Source organism: Bombus fervidus, chromosome 18 (assembly GCF_041682495.2).
Source record: "Bombus fervidus isolate BK054 chromosome 18, iyBomFerv1, whole genome shotgun sequence".
Classification (NCBI taxonomy): domain Eukaryota; kingdom Metazoa; phylum Arthropoda; class Insecta; order Hymenoptera; family Apidae; genus Bombus; species Bombus fervidus.
The window spans coordinates 5,885,023-5,902,587 of NC_091534.1; the positions used below are offsets into that span (position 1 = coordinate 5,885,023).

General features: G+C 36.6%; 2 protein-coding genes across 9 annotated transcripts in view; both read right to left on the reverse strand.

Annotated features, from left to right (window-relative positions):
* LOC139996539 (glucose dehydrogenase [FAD, quinone]-like) overlaps positions 1–17,565 on the reverse strand; it is an 84,981-nt gene continuing 67,416 nt past the window's right edge. Inside the window, exons 1-4 of one of the 7 annotated variants that reach the window (XM_072020938.1) lie at positions 4,501–4,627; positions 2,835–3,047; positions 2,292–2,462; positions 1–1,881 (exon numbers count right to left, since the gene is read on the reverse strand). In XM_072020938.1, the coding sequence (XP_071877039.1) occupies positions 380–1,881; positions 2,292–2,462; positions 2,835–3,018 (1,857 nt within the window). In that variant the 5' untranslated portion in view covers positions 3,019–3,047; positions 4,501–4,627 and the 3' untranslated portion in view covers positions 1–379. Of the gene's footprint in view, positions 1,882–2,291; positions 2,463–2,759; positions 3,048–3,332; positions 3,472–4,238; positions 4,315–4,500; positions 4,628–6,246; positions 6,460–17,565 lie in introns of those variants that run through there. The other 6 variants (XM_072020937.1, XM_072020936.1, XM_072020941.1 and 3 more) reach the window with 6 other exon arrangements.
* On the reverse strand, positions 8,384–14,603 carry LOC139996540 (glucose dehydrogenase [FAD, quinone]-like). 2 transcript variants are annotated; one of them, XM_072020944.1, is made up of 5 exons: positions 14,509–14,603; positions 14,133–14,431; positions 11,799–12,011; positions 11,109–11,279; positions 8,384–10,012 (listed from the first exon to the last, which is right to left on the reverse strand). In XM_072020944.1, the coding sequence occupies exons 3-5, from the start codon at positions 11,980–11,982 to the stop codon at positions 8,511–8,513; spliced, it is 1,857 nt and encodes a 618-aa protein (XP_071877045.1). In that variant the 5' UTR covers positions 11,983–12,011; positions 14,133–14,431; positions 14,509–14,603; the 3' UTR covers positions 8,384–8,510. The 2 variants fall into 2 exon arrangements, with proteins under 2 accessions (XP_071877045.1, XP_071877046.1); XM_072020945.1 differs by lacking the exons at positions 11,109–11,279; positions 11,799–12,011; positions 14,133–14,431; positions 14,509–14,603 and adding an exon at positions 10,956–10,961.

The following is a 17,565-nucleotide window of genomic DNA, read 5'->3' on the forward strand; positions in this document are numbered from 1 at the left end:
GTCTGTAACAATTTTTCTTCATCGACGCTATGCTTTTCTCACACTATACGTTTCAATTGCAATGCAATATAACAACATCGAAGGAACGTAACAGGAAAACTTGTTGAACCGCTACTTTACTAACTGTTTGTACCTCGATAAGTTCGGAAAAACAGAATTCTACCGGACTAATTTGTACTTGTTAAAATTTAATTTACCAGGTATTCATTTGATTAGGCATGACTATATTCTTACTCGAATTCCGCTATTCCTCGATACATGACGAAAATATATTTCGAGTTCATAATTATACGTTTCTATTATGTAATAAACAATAGCAGTCGCTGTAAATTAATTTGCAAAAACTGCCCACTTATTTAAAATATTACAAAAACATTATTCATTGTAAACTCGGATTCCTGAACCATTCCGCTTTTATCATATCGGCACCCTTCTCTGCGATCATGATAGTCGGGGCATTGGTATTACCACTGACTATGTTTGGCATAATCGAGGCGTCTATGACTCGAAGTCCGGTGATTCCGTAGACTCGAAGCCGAGGGTCTACTACAGCCGTTGGATCCGATTTAGGTCCCATCTTGCAAGTACCCACTGGATGATATACAGTCGTGGCATAGAATCTGATCACACACTCCCAGTATGGATCGGTATAAATAGGAATATTCGTACAGCCAGGATGTGCTTTCGGTAATAATTTGCTGCCATAACGTCTAAATGGTGCAGTTTTACTCATCTCGACCACAAACTTAATTCCTTCTACCATTGTCGCCACATCTTCCGGGTTTTCGAAGTAGTTGGGATAAATCAACGGATGATGGAAGGGATTGTTGCTTCGAAGCTTGATAACACCTTTACTTTTCGGTCTTATAAGCGTAGGAAACACGGACCATGCGTCCTCATTAAGAAACTCCCCAAATATAGCATTGTAGTATTCTCTATTCAGACCGAAATTCTTTTTCAAAATTCTACCGCCGTCGGAGTTCAGACTCAATGCCAGAAAATGCAGTTGCATATCTGGAAAATCGTCGGAGGCATTCGCGTATTTGGTATTGATAAAAGCAAGTCCTTCGACACCTCCTAGCACGGTCAAAGGACCGGCTCCGAATATGGCATATTTTAGCAAATATCGAATATCATACAACCTGCTCTCTATCAACGATACTGGTTTATTCAGCAAGAATGTAATGCTTGTCGCTAATATGTGATCTTGAAGATTATGACCCACACTTAAATTCTGAATTACTGGTATCCCATGTTCCGCTAAGTGTTCTCCAGGTCCAATTCCGGACAACATCAGTAATTGAGGACTGTTGATAGATCCTGCGGAAACTATCACCTCCTTGTTGGCACGAACGCGCATCGTCCTTCCGTCTCTAACGAACTCTACACCGTAAGCCCTCTTTGACGACGGATCTATTAAAATTTTCGTAACATGTGCTTGCATAGCGACGTGTAAATTCTTACGCGCGCTGGCCGGCCGCAGGAAGGCCTTCCCCGTGGAACACCGGCTCCCATGTCTAATGGTCCCCTGAGGAATCATAAAGCCAGTCTGCCGTTGTCCATTAATGTCTCTACTCTCGTAACCCATTTCTCGTCCTGCTTGAAGGAACGCATCGGCCAATGGTGTGTGCCATTGTGGTTCTTCGACAGTTAGATAACCCCCTCTCGAATGATACGGAGTCTTGGTGTAATTCTGATTCTGATTGTCTTCCGATTTTTTGAAATAACCTAGGACGTCTTTGTAGGACCATCCTGGATTGCCTAGTTGTTCCCAGATGTCGTAATCTTTTTTGTTACCACGAACATATAGCATGTAGTTCATCGTGCTGCTGCCTCCGATAACTTTGCCACGTGGCCACAGACAACGACCCCCCTCCATCGCTGTAGGCAGAATTTGCGATAAAGTATATGGAAGACTATGCGAATAATTCGTAATCGATTATTAATGTTGGTTGGTGATCGATCTGAGTTTATACCTCTTTACATTCGACGATAAGATTATTTGCCGATTAACGTTTGTAGGTTATCGTTAAAACTACGTAAATGTACCTAAATATATTATATATAGGTCAGTATAATTCAAACAATATTAGTTAAACTAAATATATCTATACAATCATCTAACTATTTAAGCAAAAATCTGTAGTAATCTTGGTAAAGATATATTATGTATGTTTCTATTAATATTAAAAACGAAAGTTTCCCCATAGAGACTTATTGGGTAATTCTGGCCTTCATATTTTTTAGGATATAAAGTGATGTATGCGCTAATATTGCTAGATATTAATTACCTCTACAATAATTTTCATTGGGTTCTGTCTTGTATTTCCAATCGATGTCGGTGAGCTGCAGATTGGCGGCAAGAAGGGGAATATCATATATAATGCTTCCATCGCCACCTGCTTCCAAGAGAAGTACGTTCCAGTCTTCTATCTCGGACAAACGACTCGCCAAGACAGCTCCTATAAACATGCAAATTGGCAGAGCATTATAGAACATACGTAATAAGAAAAAGTTAATTTATTTAAATGTGTGAAATATTTTTATATCAAAAGTTGGTAGTTAAAATTCAAAATTTATTGATACTACAAATCGGATTTCATGATAAACCTAAAATATGTTTACAGAATATACTTGAAATTCGTTTATATGTAGGCAATAGGAAATTAAAATTTATACGCCAATTTGCACAAAAACGCACAACATCATTAGCATACTACATAACAAATAGAATCATTCCTTCTTCCATGGAAACACACAGTTATGTTTGTCTCTGTCACATTTTTATTAGGTTTATTATGGAATTTGTGTCGATAGCATAAAAAAAAACATACCCGCAGAACCACCACCTACAACTATGAAATCGTAAGACGGCATTAGTAATTTAGAAGGAATATTCGTCGCGGAGTAATTAACAATCAAGTACATGACATATAACGACACGCTTAAGAGCGCCGAAAGCACCGATGCGATCGTTTCTGATTGCAATCCTCCGAGAATATTGTTCACGACATCCATTTTGTGCTTCTCCGGTTTCCCTTATCAACCTGTAATAATAAATCTTGATACCTTTCTAATAATCTTTATGATAAGACGAAGTAACAGGCAATCAGTAATAAATACAATTGGATGATCCTCTTTCGAGACGATTTTCAAACCAGTACTCAATTTGTACACGTATTACGATTTTATCCAGTTCATATTTCGTCTTTGATAAATAAAATAAATAAATAAATATTTGTTCTTGACAAAAGATTAATAAAAGCATGTATGTTTAACAAGCGAAGCTAATTTAATTCCTGCTTACAAAAGATCAAAATGGAAGCCTGTACCTTTGAACCATAGTAAAATTTTCCTTACACAGTCTAATTTGAATAAAAATGTGCACATAAATCGACAGCTACAAGTATCATATGATGCTGGATATTAGAACAATAAATTTTGTTGCTGTCACTGTATACCTTTGACAGAAAGATTATGATATCCTCAGGAAAAAACGTACTGCAACGTACAAGATATGACCATTAAAACTGTACATATCTGAGATCAGTTGCTTGATACGTTTAATGGGTACATAGTACACTCAATGTAAGTTTCATTACACAGCTTCGATATGGAACATGTTAAATATTCAGTAAATATTAATATAATAATACAGAAATCTCCAACCGATCGTGTTTTACTTATTTACTGATTCCTCATTTGTCCCTTCGGACAGCTTTGGGGCTTTGATTGTTATATTCCTAATTTACTTATCTCTAACAGATAATAACGCAATAAACATCTCTTTGGTAATTAATTAGGAAAACATACACCTCGTCAATTTGAATAATCTTGAAACACGTTATCAAGGTTGACATTCTGAATAATATCTTCCTATACCTATAGACGCCACTCGGCCTTAGTTTCAGTCTTAGTAGCAGAAGACTTCGATTAAATTTTCATTACGATTATAATAAGTTCTAGGGCAGGCGGCCAAATCTTCCGAACAAAGCTTAACTCACTAGTCCAGAGATAGTAATTTTTAATTGTATACAATCACAAAATATGGGTCATAAGTCCGGCTGAATTTATAACCATTGGCGTAAGATAATGCTCAATAAATTAATTGACATATGGACTGTTGTATCTTTCAACCGATCTTCAATTAGTTATCAATGTAATAAATAACTCTACCGCCACTTAAAAATTGTTTACAGAAGAAACATTTGTAAAACGAATTGCTGAATAATACGTACGAAACATAAATTTCTTTCTAACTTGAAAACTAATGTCAAGTGATCGTTATACGTAGACACAGGACAAAGTGGTCCGGAATGTGAATTTTGATGAAATATTTCGGTATCGTCCAAATTGATGAGATGTAGTCTTTTCTGAAAATTTATTTATAATATGAGTGACATGGATACTGGATGAATGTTATGTCTTAAGATGTAGAAGACAAGAAATAACGAAAGAATCGAATATTAGCGAATATACGGAAAGTTTGAGAATACGTACGTGGATTGAACGATAAATGTAGTACTAAATGAGAGTGCACAGATCAAATGCAAAGTAAGGAGACGAATGCTTCTGTGGCGGCACTCGACAACAGAAATACCACCACTTAACACTGACTAGTGTCGAACGACTGCAGTGCAGTCCTAGCACCTTAGATTACGAATGTTTGGAACCCGGATTCAAATCCCGACGATCAAAGTCCGATTTCTCTTCCGCGGCATCAAAAATGAGAAGAAAAATACAGCAGTACCCCAGCAGCGACATCTACACCCGCAGCAGAACCTGTCTCACCCTACACGTTAGCAGTAGCGCACTATCACCACAACTATACAGGCTGGCGTACTGAAAAGCAGAGACTGTAATCTCACTTTTCTGCTACCGATCTCCTGAATACTCAATCTTGATTAACTATTCTGTAACATAGTCTAAATGCAACAAGAAACATATAAATACACATCAAAAAAATATATGAGTGTTTCTTATGTAGCGTATGCATACCTTGAGAATATTTCTTATGAAAATAAATCAATCAAGTGAATGCTAAGATATGCATTGTTCATAAATGTGGACGATAAAATAACGACTGTTATTTGAAATGACTCGATACGTAATTGTTGTATTAAAGAATATTTTAAACGAGTTATGTTATATTTTTCATGTATGTCCCACATTCTTGCCAATAAGAAGCACGATTCAATGATCAGTAATTAAGTGACTTCGAGTTCATCTTGTACCGCAAATCAGACAAAGTATCGAGTGTAATTATATCAGTTACTTTTAGTGTTGCTATTCATAGTTTTCGCCATTTACTTCTTCGTGTTTCTCCAAAGAGTGTCGGAATAATGCTCTGACAGATCTCGCACAGCTATACCTTTCTACGGGGTGATATCCTCGTTTCTATTGAATGGATGCGCGTGCAGAAAACAGATACTACAGCAGTTCAAAAATAAAGTAGGGCGAATAATAGAAAACTCACCATTGTACGAGAGGTGCGGTTTCATCAAAGAGATTTACTAATAAAAGAAATTTAAATCAAAGTGAATAAATATGCCACATGGCGCAATGCACGAGTACGATAATATCGTAATGCAGAAACAGCTCATGACATTCGAAATGTTTACGCTATGCTGCAGTCAAATCTTCCACGATTTCTATTTTCTATCTTCTATGTGCATTCGGTTAACATCTATGTCTTCAAAGTGTACATATCAAAAGATCCAAAGCATCTGATATATTATATTCTAGGTTATACCTCATTTTATGTTGTAGGCGTCCTCCTATTGACAAAGAAGTATTCGGAAGAAAACTTATAGAATAATATACTTATAATATAATATAGATATAGAATATCTTTTAATGCAAGAATACGCAAGGGTTCGAACGCTCGACTTAATTTTCAGATTGTTCTCTCGCATTCATTTTTCCTAAATGATTCTCGCGTTTTACCTCAGCCTCTTTAATCCTGACAACATCCTTTGTTCACGAGACAGAAGTATTTCGGGATAAAAAATTTACGAAGCTAGAAAGAAAGAAAATATGCTTACTATGTAACGAAATAATTATAGATTAAATAATCTATATGGTACATAATTACGTAACGAAATAGCAGTGAGTTTGTTTGAAAATGAAATAGTAGATAATTAACACTATATACACTTTTATAATAATATCGAAGTTACATGTCGTAATTGCATTTATCGTAAATGCATGTATCATATGTCGTACGTGAGCCCATTTTATACATACCAAATTATATTTATTATTCTCTATGTATTTTTGATGAAAAATTGTAGAAATGAAACGTCTTCTCAGATTCTAGTGATAAAGTACAATATTATAAGCAACATCTTTCTGTACATGTTAAAAATACAATTTTGTTGATGCTTTTCGCTTCCAATTATCTGGAGTAAGTGTCGTGCTGTCTTCACAATCCGCTTACCAAAAGGGCACTAACCTCTTTACCATTCCATGATCGGATCTATTAGACAAAATCTGCATTTTGTGACAATGCGACGCTGGATCGCTTGTCACCTGCACACTCACCCGTAACCTCATGCATCCCTTCCAACAATCATATTATCTACAACAGATAATTTGGCCACTTTAAGTCATGTGTCAAACATTCAAGCACTTTCAGCCGAAGCAACTATTTAAATTTACGGCCCAGTCATATATTATTGGAAAGCTAAATAGCGGAGGGCTATCTGCCATTATATCGACATAACATAACCTACATGTAACAGTCGGTCATAGTATCTGAGATATTCGCAAAAAACTATGTATACCACAACAGTGCATTCTGCCTATAATGGCGCGTCTGTAATAGCGTACGCGATGGAATTGATTGCCGAATCCAAATCCCAACCTAACCCCAAATTAACCCTACCGGAACGAGGACAATGATTTGGAATTTCTAGTTGACTAACTGTTACATTTATAGCAGAGGGTCCTTCAAAATGTTAATTTCTATAAGATGTCCAAAAATCATCAAAATTGTAATCTAATCAGTCATTCTACATTCTCCGCCAACACTGGATATACTGGCACCCTTATCTGGAGATCTTCTCGCTTTATAATTTTAATATTGGCGTAGAATTTCCATATGCCAACTAGTGTCAGAAAATTAAACTGTGAGTAGATCAGGTATCGATAATATGATCAATGTTCAAATTGACATAAGTATGATAAAATTATTTTATGCGGTTGTATAAATTTGCGCAATGGATATTTCTCGTAGACAAAATAAAAGTAGAATACAGTAACCGGTATTAATACGTATACATATGTATGTATATTCGGATATTGTGTAAAACAGAATAACTTTTTTAAAATTGGACCGAAAGATTGGAGTTTTTCTTTAAATATTAGAAGAGTGGGTTTACTAGATGATGTCTAAAAATTTGTTGGAAGTTCCAATTGGGCCGAATCGGGAAGAAAAAATAAAGGTCATTCTCTACAACTTTTTTATCTGCTGCTGTAATAGAACTTTAAACGATATATCTTGAAGATTTATGATAGTTATATACATACTGAAAATGTCATCGCAGTTGATTGGTGCACAAAGCAATGACTGGTATCGAAAGGTATAGAATTATTAGTTATAAGTCGAATGTCGTGAAAAACTTTGATTCTTAAAAATTTTAAACATTTGTAGCTCATAGCTATGTTTACCCACCTCGATGATCTTCTCAGCATGTGCGTTGCTGCCATGAATGTACAAAACGTATTGCTCAAATGTTCATTGTGGGTTCAGGTAAAAAAGTTTCTGAACAACACTAAAATTTTCATTGCGGGTTCAGGCGAAAAAGTTTCTGAACAACACCAGTTCATTTCTTGTACGTTGAATTATCCCCAATACAAGTGCTGCGCCAAGTGGCCAAATGCTCCAGCCGTTTCTCATTAGCGTATTCAAGAACCTATTGAAATTCCGTGATCGACGAACCGCATACAGAGACTCGGTATACGAATAGACAAATCATCTTAGAAATTTTCATAGCCCAGCGTAACTGCCATACCGACATAGAAATTCAATATTGACATTAGCGTCCTCTATTCGTAAACAACAACAACGTGATTAAGTATTTACTAAAGAAGCCTGCTATTTATTCTAGACATACGAATTTAAAAAATTACATGGGCGAGCAAAGATCAGTTTCACAGAGGACATAATTTGTTTATGGAACAAATTAAGTACTGTCAAAAATTTCTATTATTAAACTGAATCACTTCAAAATTATAAAAAGTCTTTAAAAATTTCTTTCACAGATATATCATACACACATGTACTTTTATTTTAACGGATTAATTTGCACTTGTTAAAATTTAACTTACATGATATTCACTTGGTGAAATGAATATATTTTGACTCAAATTCTGCTATACATAATATGTGATGAAAATTTATTTCGAGATTATAATTATACGTTTCTATTATGTAATAAACAATAGCAGTCGCTGTAAATTAATTTGCAAAAACTGCCCACTTATTTAAAATATTACAAAAACATTATTCATTGTAAACTCGGTTTCCTGAACCATTCCGCTTTTATCATATCGGCACCCTTCTCTGCGATCATGATAGTCGGGGCATTGGTATTACCACTGACTATGTTTGGCATAATCGAGGCGTCTATGACTCGAAGTCCGGTGATTCCGTAAACTCGAAGCCGAGGGTCTACTACAGCCGTTGGATCCGATTTAGGTCCCATCTTGCAAGTACCCACTGGATGATATACAGTCGTGGCATAGAATCTGATCACACACTCCCAGTATGGATCGGTATAAATAGGAATATTCGTACAGCCAGGATGTGCTTTCGGTATTAATTTGCTGCCATAACGTCTAAGTGCTGCAGTTTTACTCATCTCGACCACAAACCTAATTCCTTCTACCATTGTCGCCACATCTTCAGGGTTTTCGAAGTAGTTGGGATAAATCAACGGATGATGGAAGGGATTGTTGCTTCGAAGCTTGATAACACCTTTACTTTTCGGTCTTATAATCGTAGGAAACACGGACCATGCGTCCTCATCAAAAAACTCCGAATATACAGCATTGTAGTATTCTCTATTCAGACCGTAAATCGTTCTAAAAATTCTACCTTCGTCGACGTTCTGATTCAATGTCACAAAATGCAGTTGCATATCTGGAAAATCGTCGGAGGCATTCGCGTATTTGGTATTGATAAAAGCAAGTCCTTCGACACCTCCTAGCACGGTCAAAGGACCGGCTCCGAATATGGCATATTCTAGCAAATATCGAAAATCATACAACTTGCTCTCTATCAACGATACTGGTTTATTCAGCAAGAACGTAATGCCTCCCGCTAATATGTGATCTTGAAGATTCTGACCCACACTTAAATTCTGAATCACTGGTATCCCGTGTTCCGCTAAGTGTTCTCCAGGTCCTATTCCGGACAACATCAGTAATTGAGGACTGTTGACAGACCCTGCGGAAACTATCACCTCCTTGTTGGCACGAACGCGCTGCGTCCTTCCGTCTCTAACGAACTCTACACCGTAAGCCCTCTTTGACGACGGATCTATTAAAATTTTCGTAACATGTGCTTGCATAGCGACGTGTAAATTCTTACGCGCGCTGGCCGGCCGCAGGAAGGCCTTCCCCGTGGAACACCGGCTCCCATGTCTAATGGTCCCCTGAGGAATCATAAAGCCAGTCTGCCGTTGTCCATTAATGTCTCTACTCTCGTAACCCATTTCTCGTCCTGCTTGAAGGAACGCATCGGCCAATGGTGAGTGCCATTGTGGTTCTGCGACAGTTAGATAACCCCCTCTCGAATGATACGGAGTCTTGGTGTAATTCTCATTCTGATTGTCTTCCGATTTTTTGAAATAACCTAGGACGTCTTTGTAGGACCATCCTGGATTGCCTAGTTGTTCCCAGATGTCGTAATCTTTTTTGTTACCACGAACATATAGCATGTAGTTCATCGTGCTGCTGCCTCCGATAACTTTGCCACGTGGCCACAGACAACGACCCCCCACCATCCCTGTAGGCAGAATTTGCGATAAAGTACATGAAAGGCGATGCAAATAATTCGTAATCGATTATTAATGTTGGTTGGTGTTCGATCTGAGTTTATATCTCTTTACATTCGACGATAAGATTATTTGCTGGTTAAGGTTTGTAGGTTAACGTTAGAACTACGTAAATGTACCTAAATATATTATATATAGATCAGTATAATTCAAACAATATTAGTTAAGCTAAATATATCTATACAATTATTTAACTATTTAAGCAAAAATCTGTAGTAATCTTGGTACAGATATATTATGTATGTTTCTATTAATATTAAAAATGAAAAATATGCCTCACTCATATGTACGTATTGGATAATTCTGGTATTAATATTTATTAGTATCTGGTATTAATATTTATATGTAAAGTTATGCTTGTGCTAGTATTATTAGATATTGTCAACAGGAGTTAGCCGTAGTCCGCAACTACTGCGAGCAACTAATGCTAGCGAAGGAGAGGTCGGAGAAGAACAGAGAGAAGAGCGGCGATCCCATCAGAGTGGTTCGCCGAAGAGAACCGATACGACGCCGCGCGACCACGGCACCCCCACTACCGCTGTCATAGAAGAGCGCGGCGAAGGAGCCGTCAGACTGAGGAGGGTCTGGGCCGCCCCCCTCAAACTCGCACGACGGCCCAGGGAATGCGGCACTAGGGGGGTAGTGGACCACCCCTTGCTGCCAACCTCAACCAGGATGTTTCCCGCAACAACAAAGGGAGACGACGACGAAGGAGTGTTGCGGTAGCAAATCTAAAGAAAGGAACCGGGACACTCCTGACAAGCGTCATGAAGACCACCGTGGGGTTTTAGTCGGTAAGAGTCCGACACTACCCGCCGCCCCCCAGAGGGCGGCCAGGCGTCCATGAGGATTTCCCCACGAAAAAAAAAAAAAAAAAGTATTATTAGATATTACCTCTACAGTAATCTTGGTACAGATATATTATGTATGTTTCTATTAATATTAAAAACGAAAATTTCCCCATAGAGACTTATTGGGTAATTCTGGTCTTCATATTTTTTAGGATATGAAGTGATGTATGCGCTAATATTGTTAGATATTAATTACCTCTACAATAATTTTCACTGGGTTCCGTCGAATATTTCCAGTCGATGTCGGTGAGCTGCAGAGTGGTGGCAGTAACAGGAATATCATATATAATGCTTCCATCGCCACCTGCTTCCAAGGCAAGTACGTTCCAGTCTTCTATCTCGGACAACCGATTCGCCACAACAGCTCCTATAAACATGTAAATTGGCAGAACATTATAGAACATAAGTAAGAAAACATCAATCTACTTAAATATTAGAAATACTTTTATTTCAAAAATATATGGTTTAATATCAAATCATCGATAAAGGAAAAATATTTAATCCATACCGCAAAACTAATTTCGTGATAAACCTGAAATATGTTACAATAATATATAATTTATACGATATTTATAATGTAATACATATTTAAAACGTATTATAAAGTAAACTTAAATTACGTTTATATGCAGGAAAGGTGGTTACAATTTCGTTGTCAATATCTACAACAAAGCACGTCATTAATATACTACACGATAGATAGAGCTGCTAAAGGAAGGATGCACTGGATGATCGAGATGTGTATATTGTTAGATTTGTGTGTTACTCTATTATATGGATAATAAAACGCTCCTTCTCGCCTGCAAACACACAGGTAGGTGCTTCTTTTTTATATTTTCATTTTGTTTATGATGTAATTTTCTATCGACATCATGAAAAAACGTACCTGCAGTACCACCGCCTACGATTATGAAATCGTAAGATGGCATTAGTGATTCGGAAGGAAGATTCTTCGAAGAATAATTAACAAACAAATATATGATATGTAGCGATACGCTTAGTAAAATGGATAACGTCGATCTGACCACTTGTGATTGGAATCCTCCTGTAATATTGCTGATGACATCCATTTTATACGTCTCCGATCTTCTTTATGGAACTGTAACATTAAGATATGACAGCTTACCAAATATCTTTCATAAACTTCTGCAAGGGGCCACTAGCGGCAATTTCGCGAGTTTTCCCACTGACTATAGCACGCAATAAACCCTTGTTGCGTAACAACATATACTGCTATGTTGGGGAGCTGCTAAGTTCTCGCGCATAATGTTTTTGATACCAGAAAGGTCAGAATTTCTTAGACTTATAAACGTTATCAAGATATGAACGTGCAAAGCTATAAAGAATTAAAAGAGACAAAAGTATAAGAAGAAATGGAATTTTATATAAAATAAAACGTGTAGGATATCTCTGCGTAACAAACAATTAGTAATATGCATATTTGGGTGATGTTAGAACGTCTTTAAATTAATATCTATAGGATACATATATAAAAAATATATCGAGACGATTTCGATTCGGTTCATATTTCGTTCTTCAAAAAATTGTTCCTGTAAAATTGATTCTCTTCCTCTTAGAGAGAAAAATCATGACTTTGATAAGTAGAAATGTACTATAGCTGGTAAGGAAAGGAAATTGGACCTATAAATATTTGGAATTAACTGTTACACAAATTTATTGCTAAAGCAGTGAATGCATCGAAGAAACTCGTTGGGCAGCTTCCGTATGAAACGTATTAAGTATTGAGTAATTTCGAACATAATATTACGTAAACCTTCACCCGGACATGTTACATTTTTTACGCTAATTTATTTCGAAAGATATATTTATTAATTTATTTCTTATTGTTATCAGGTCTTTAACTATGAAACCGGAATTTGCCTATAGATGGCCCTAGCGATAATGTAGTTATCACTAAACTGCGTCATTGATGCCAAAAGTCTTTGTTGACATCTCACAAACATTTTCGACGTGGAACAATACAAGTTTCGTACAACAGCATAGTTTGTAATAGCGTTGAACATGTCGAATTTCGTGCCTGGAAACTACGATTTGCGGACAGCATTGATTTTCTGTTACCATTTGAAGAAAACTGCATGCAGAATCGCATCGAATGCTTGTCGAAGCTTACGGTGAGCATGCTCTTGGTAAATCACAGTGCTTTGAGTGGTTTAAAAAATTCAGAAGTGGCAATTTTGACGCGAGGAACGAAGAACGTGGAAGACCACCGAAAAAGTTTCAAGACAGAGAATTGCAAGCATCGTTGGATGAGGATGACGCTCAAATGCAACAACAACTCGCTGATCAATTAAACGTGACACGAGAAGCCGTCTCCATACGTTTGAAAGCCATGGGAAAGATGCAGAAGGTGGGAAAATGGGTTCCACATGAACCGAATGAAAGACAGCAGGAAAACTGAAAAACCACTTACGAAATGCTGCTCGTCAGATACGAAAGAAAGTCATTTCTCCACCGAATTGTGACTGGCGATGAAAAGTGGATATATTTTGAGAACCCTAAGCGTGAAAGATCATGGGTAGATCCAGGCGAACCACCGACATCGACTACGAGACCAAATCGCTATGGACGGAAGACAATGCTCTGCGTTTGGTGGGATCAGAAGGGTATGATCTATTATGAGCTGTTAAAACCTGGCGAAACCGTTAATACCGAGCGCTACCGACAACAAGTGATCGATTTGAATCAAGCTTTGCGTGAAAAACGACCAGAATATCAAAAAAGGCAACGCAAAGTAATTTTTCTTCATGATAATATACCATCACATACAGCAAAACCGGTCAAGGAAACAAGATTTGGCTCCGTCCGAATAGTATTTATTTTCATCGATGGGACACGCACTTTCTGACCAGCACTTCTTACGAAAGTGTACGAAACTGGCTCGATGACTGGTTTGCCTCAAAAAAGAGTATGTTAGTGGCGTGGCATCCACCGATTGCCAGACAGGTGGGAAAAATGTATAGTTAGTGATGGGCAATACTTCGAATAAAATATTTCTAATCATTTTCATACAATAAACGTGTATTTTCTATACAAAAATTCCAGTTTCATATTTACATACCTGGTATTTACTGGTATAAGTTGGAAAACCTATAACATATACATGAATGTTATATCTTACAATATAGAAGATCAGAAATGACGGAAAAATCGAATATTAGCGAAAATGCGGAGATTTTGAGATTTTGAATACTATTCGTACGTGGATTGAACCTCAAACGTAAGAGGGCGCACCTATCAAACGCAAAGCAAGGAGGCAAATGCTGCTTTGCTAACGATCCCTTGAATACTCAATTCTAATTAACTATTCTGTTTCTATTCATTATTTATCCTATTATCATCTGTTTTATTCGTAGTTTATATGTAACAAAGAACATATAAATATGCACCAAATAAATAAATGCGTACTTCCTATTTAGCATATACGCACGTTAGAAGTAACTGACATGAAAATAAATCAGACAAGTATGCGCTAAGAAATGTGCTGCTCACAAATATCAGCTAGAAAATACAACTATTAGTTAAAATAACTCTACATGATGATTGTATCATAGAATATTTTGAATAAATTATGTTACATTTTGAGGGATTCACCGGATGTGTACCATTTAATTTTGTTATATCGTATTCTGTTGCAGATACTGAGGTGATTTTGAACTTTTTTGAGGTTAATGTACTTTTTTTTCTAAATTCTACGTCGTAGCCGATAAAAAGCATAATCCAATGATCTGTCATAAGGTGATTCTGAGTTAATCTTGTACCTAATATTCAGATAAAGTATGGAGTGTAATTGTATCTGTTTTTTCGTCCAGACGCGGGGAGACGCGATCTCGTTGAAGCACGTCAACGGGAGTCGTAAATTCCCGTTACGATTATAATAATCGACACCACGAACAGGTCGATCCCCTTATTTCTTGTGGATAATAGGGGTGTTTGTTATGTAATAAAACTGTAGTCTACAATTCTATAATATATATATTTACAATAACTCACAACACTTGTTGTCGCGTAGACTGTAGTGATGACGATATCCTGTTATTGGATCAGGAGTTGATCAACTTCGTCGTGATGGAAAGTACAGTAGTTGGCTACTAGAATGTTAAAAGAATAGAACAGTATTTGATTCGATTTGATATGTCGAAGAACAATATTTCACTTGACTGCCCGAAAATTTGTAGAACAGTAATAGTCCCGTCTCGTACTATTAAAGAGCAAAGCTCGGTATGGGTATAACTTTTTGAACTAAGAACGCGGATTCGTTATTCACACTTTTCGGTAGAGAAGTGGGGTTAACAATCCGCGATGCCCATTGGTTATAGCCAATATTAATATATAATCATGAAGAGAAAGTATCCTTTAAACGTGGCTCATGGGTGTTGTTCATGGGAAAAATCTGTTATTTTATGAGGCAAACATTCGCTTTTTCAATATTTAGTAAGAGCGTGAAATAAATCTAAGGACTGTTTTGAGAACCATCCATAAACCAAAAAATTTTATTATATGAATAGATATTAAGCTAAATCAGATTCTGTTTATAGTGGTTCCTTAGGTTTATTGCGTCAGTATAACGATACGTAGGCCTTGGCGGCCAGACCATGACGCAACAGTGTCGGTTGTTTTTAATATTTCTATTTAAAGTTTTCTATCGTAATTTTGGCGCACGCTCTTTCAATAGGCTCCATCTTCTTTTTTCAATCATTAATGCTAAAATAATTTCAGAGCGGTTGCGTTATGGCATAAACACGTTTATTTTTTATGCTAATGACTTATTTGCACATGTAGTTACTAAAATCTTGATCCAAGTACTACGACTGTAACTTTATACTATCAAACAGCCAAGACCGGCGACCCTCCGTTCCTAAATCTTGATCCTCTCTTTTCATTGTTTCGAGCGTATGTTTATGGTATTATGAGAGAAGTAGCTTTACCTACGCAATGATATCCTCCTTTATTTTGAATGATTACTACAAATAATAGGAAATGCATCATTATACGAGATGTACGATCACGCCCATAGAAATTTACAAATAAAAGAAATCAAAGACGAAGGCAGTAAATGCTACAGTATGCTACAAAACACAAGACACGCGTACAGTAATATCCTAATGCAGAAAAAAATCATGCATTCTAGGAACTGGCCTAAATCGACATTCAAAGTGTTTACCTATGCTGTAGGCAAGCCTCTCATATTCTTTATTTTCTATCTTCTGCCTGCATTCATTTAATATCTGTACCTTCCAAGACTACCTAGGAAAGTACTGGCAACATCTTATATATTGCATTCAAATTTTTATCTCATATTATATTGTAGACGGTTGCCAAAAGCCACATAAGAATTTGTAAGAATGCATTCGCTGGCTGCCTGAGTGGTTTAACCAGCATCTGCCCCACAAGTGGAAGATCCGCATTCGAAACCTGGTCGAATAAACGAACGGAGGAATGCTTTAGTCCCTACAACGTTTAATTTCACTTGTCTTTATGTATTTAATATTGAGTACTTGTTGTGTATACTTACTCTATACTTATGTAAGAAAACGCAAGGTTTCATATGCTTGTAACGTTCGGCTGAATTCCGTCATCCGTGAATCTAAGAGAAAATAGCAAATTATGCTTAGTAATAAAAAATCTATATGGAAAATCATCGTATTCCACGATCTTGCAAAACAGATGAAAATAAATCGAGTATCAGACAGTTCTAGCATGACACGCAAGCGCTGAACCTAACCTTCTTGTTTTCTATGTTAATTTTTCTAATTATGTATGAAAATTGCGAATGACATAAAATCTTTGTTATACGAGACTACACAACGATATTATTATGAATCCAGGCTATACGTAATTACCTAAGGAAGTAACCGTGAGTTAGGTAATTTATATTTATTAATGTTAAAGACGACTACGTATTTTACACCGTGTCGTAAATGTATGTACAGTAGTCCTTTTGATACCATTTTGTACATAATCAAATTATATGCATTATTCTGTATGTACTTCTAATGAAAAACTATAGAAACCAACATGCATTTCAGATTTCAATATTTTTTAAATATCTTATAAAACATAACACTTTTCCCTCTAATGTAACTATAAATCTGGTACATAGGATCCATGATATTCGCAAAAAGTTATCGATATAATTGCGTGTCCGTTAGATTTGATTGCCAAATGCCGGGCCAAGTATATTTATGTAAATGAAGTCTTTACCCAACAGGCAGCTACATGTCTAGCAAAAAGTTGTTCAAAATGTTGATTTCTACGACATATCCAAAAATTTTCCAAATTCAGTTAGACTTTCTACAGTTTGGCAAACTCGCGTTTTTACCCACCTCCAAATAATGTTATAAAAAAAAAAAATGTCAACATGTAAGGTACGTATGCATCAGATTACATTTTGCTCAATGGATAGTCAATGTCACGGCAGACACGCCAATTATCCGTCACTTTTTCCATATATAATATCCGCGACTATTTTGAGGCAATGTTCTTTCCAACGGTAAAGAAATTATTCAAATTGCTTGAGTAGCTTTTGAGATTACACTGGACGCGCAAGCATCCTAACGTGGAAATCATCTTCCTTTATGATATAAATATCAGCAAAGAATGTTCGGTACGCCGACTGGTGGCAGAAAATTAAA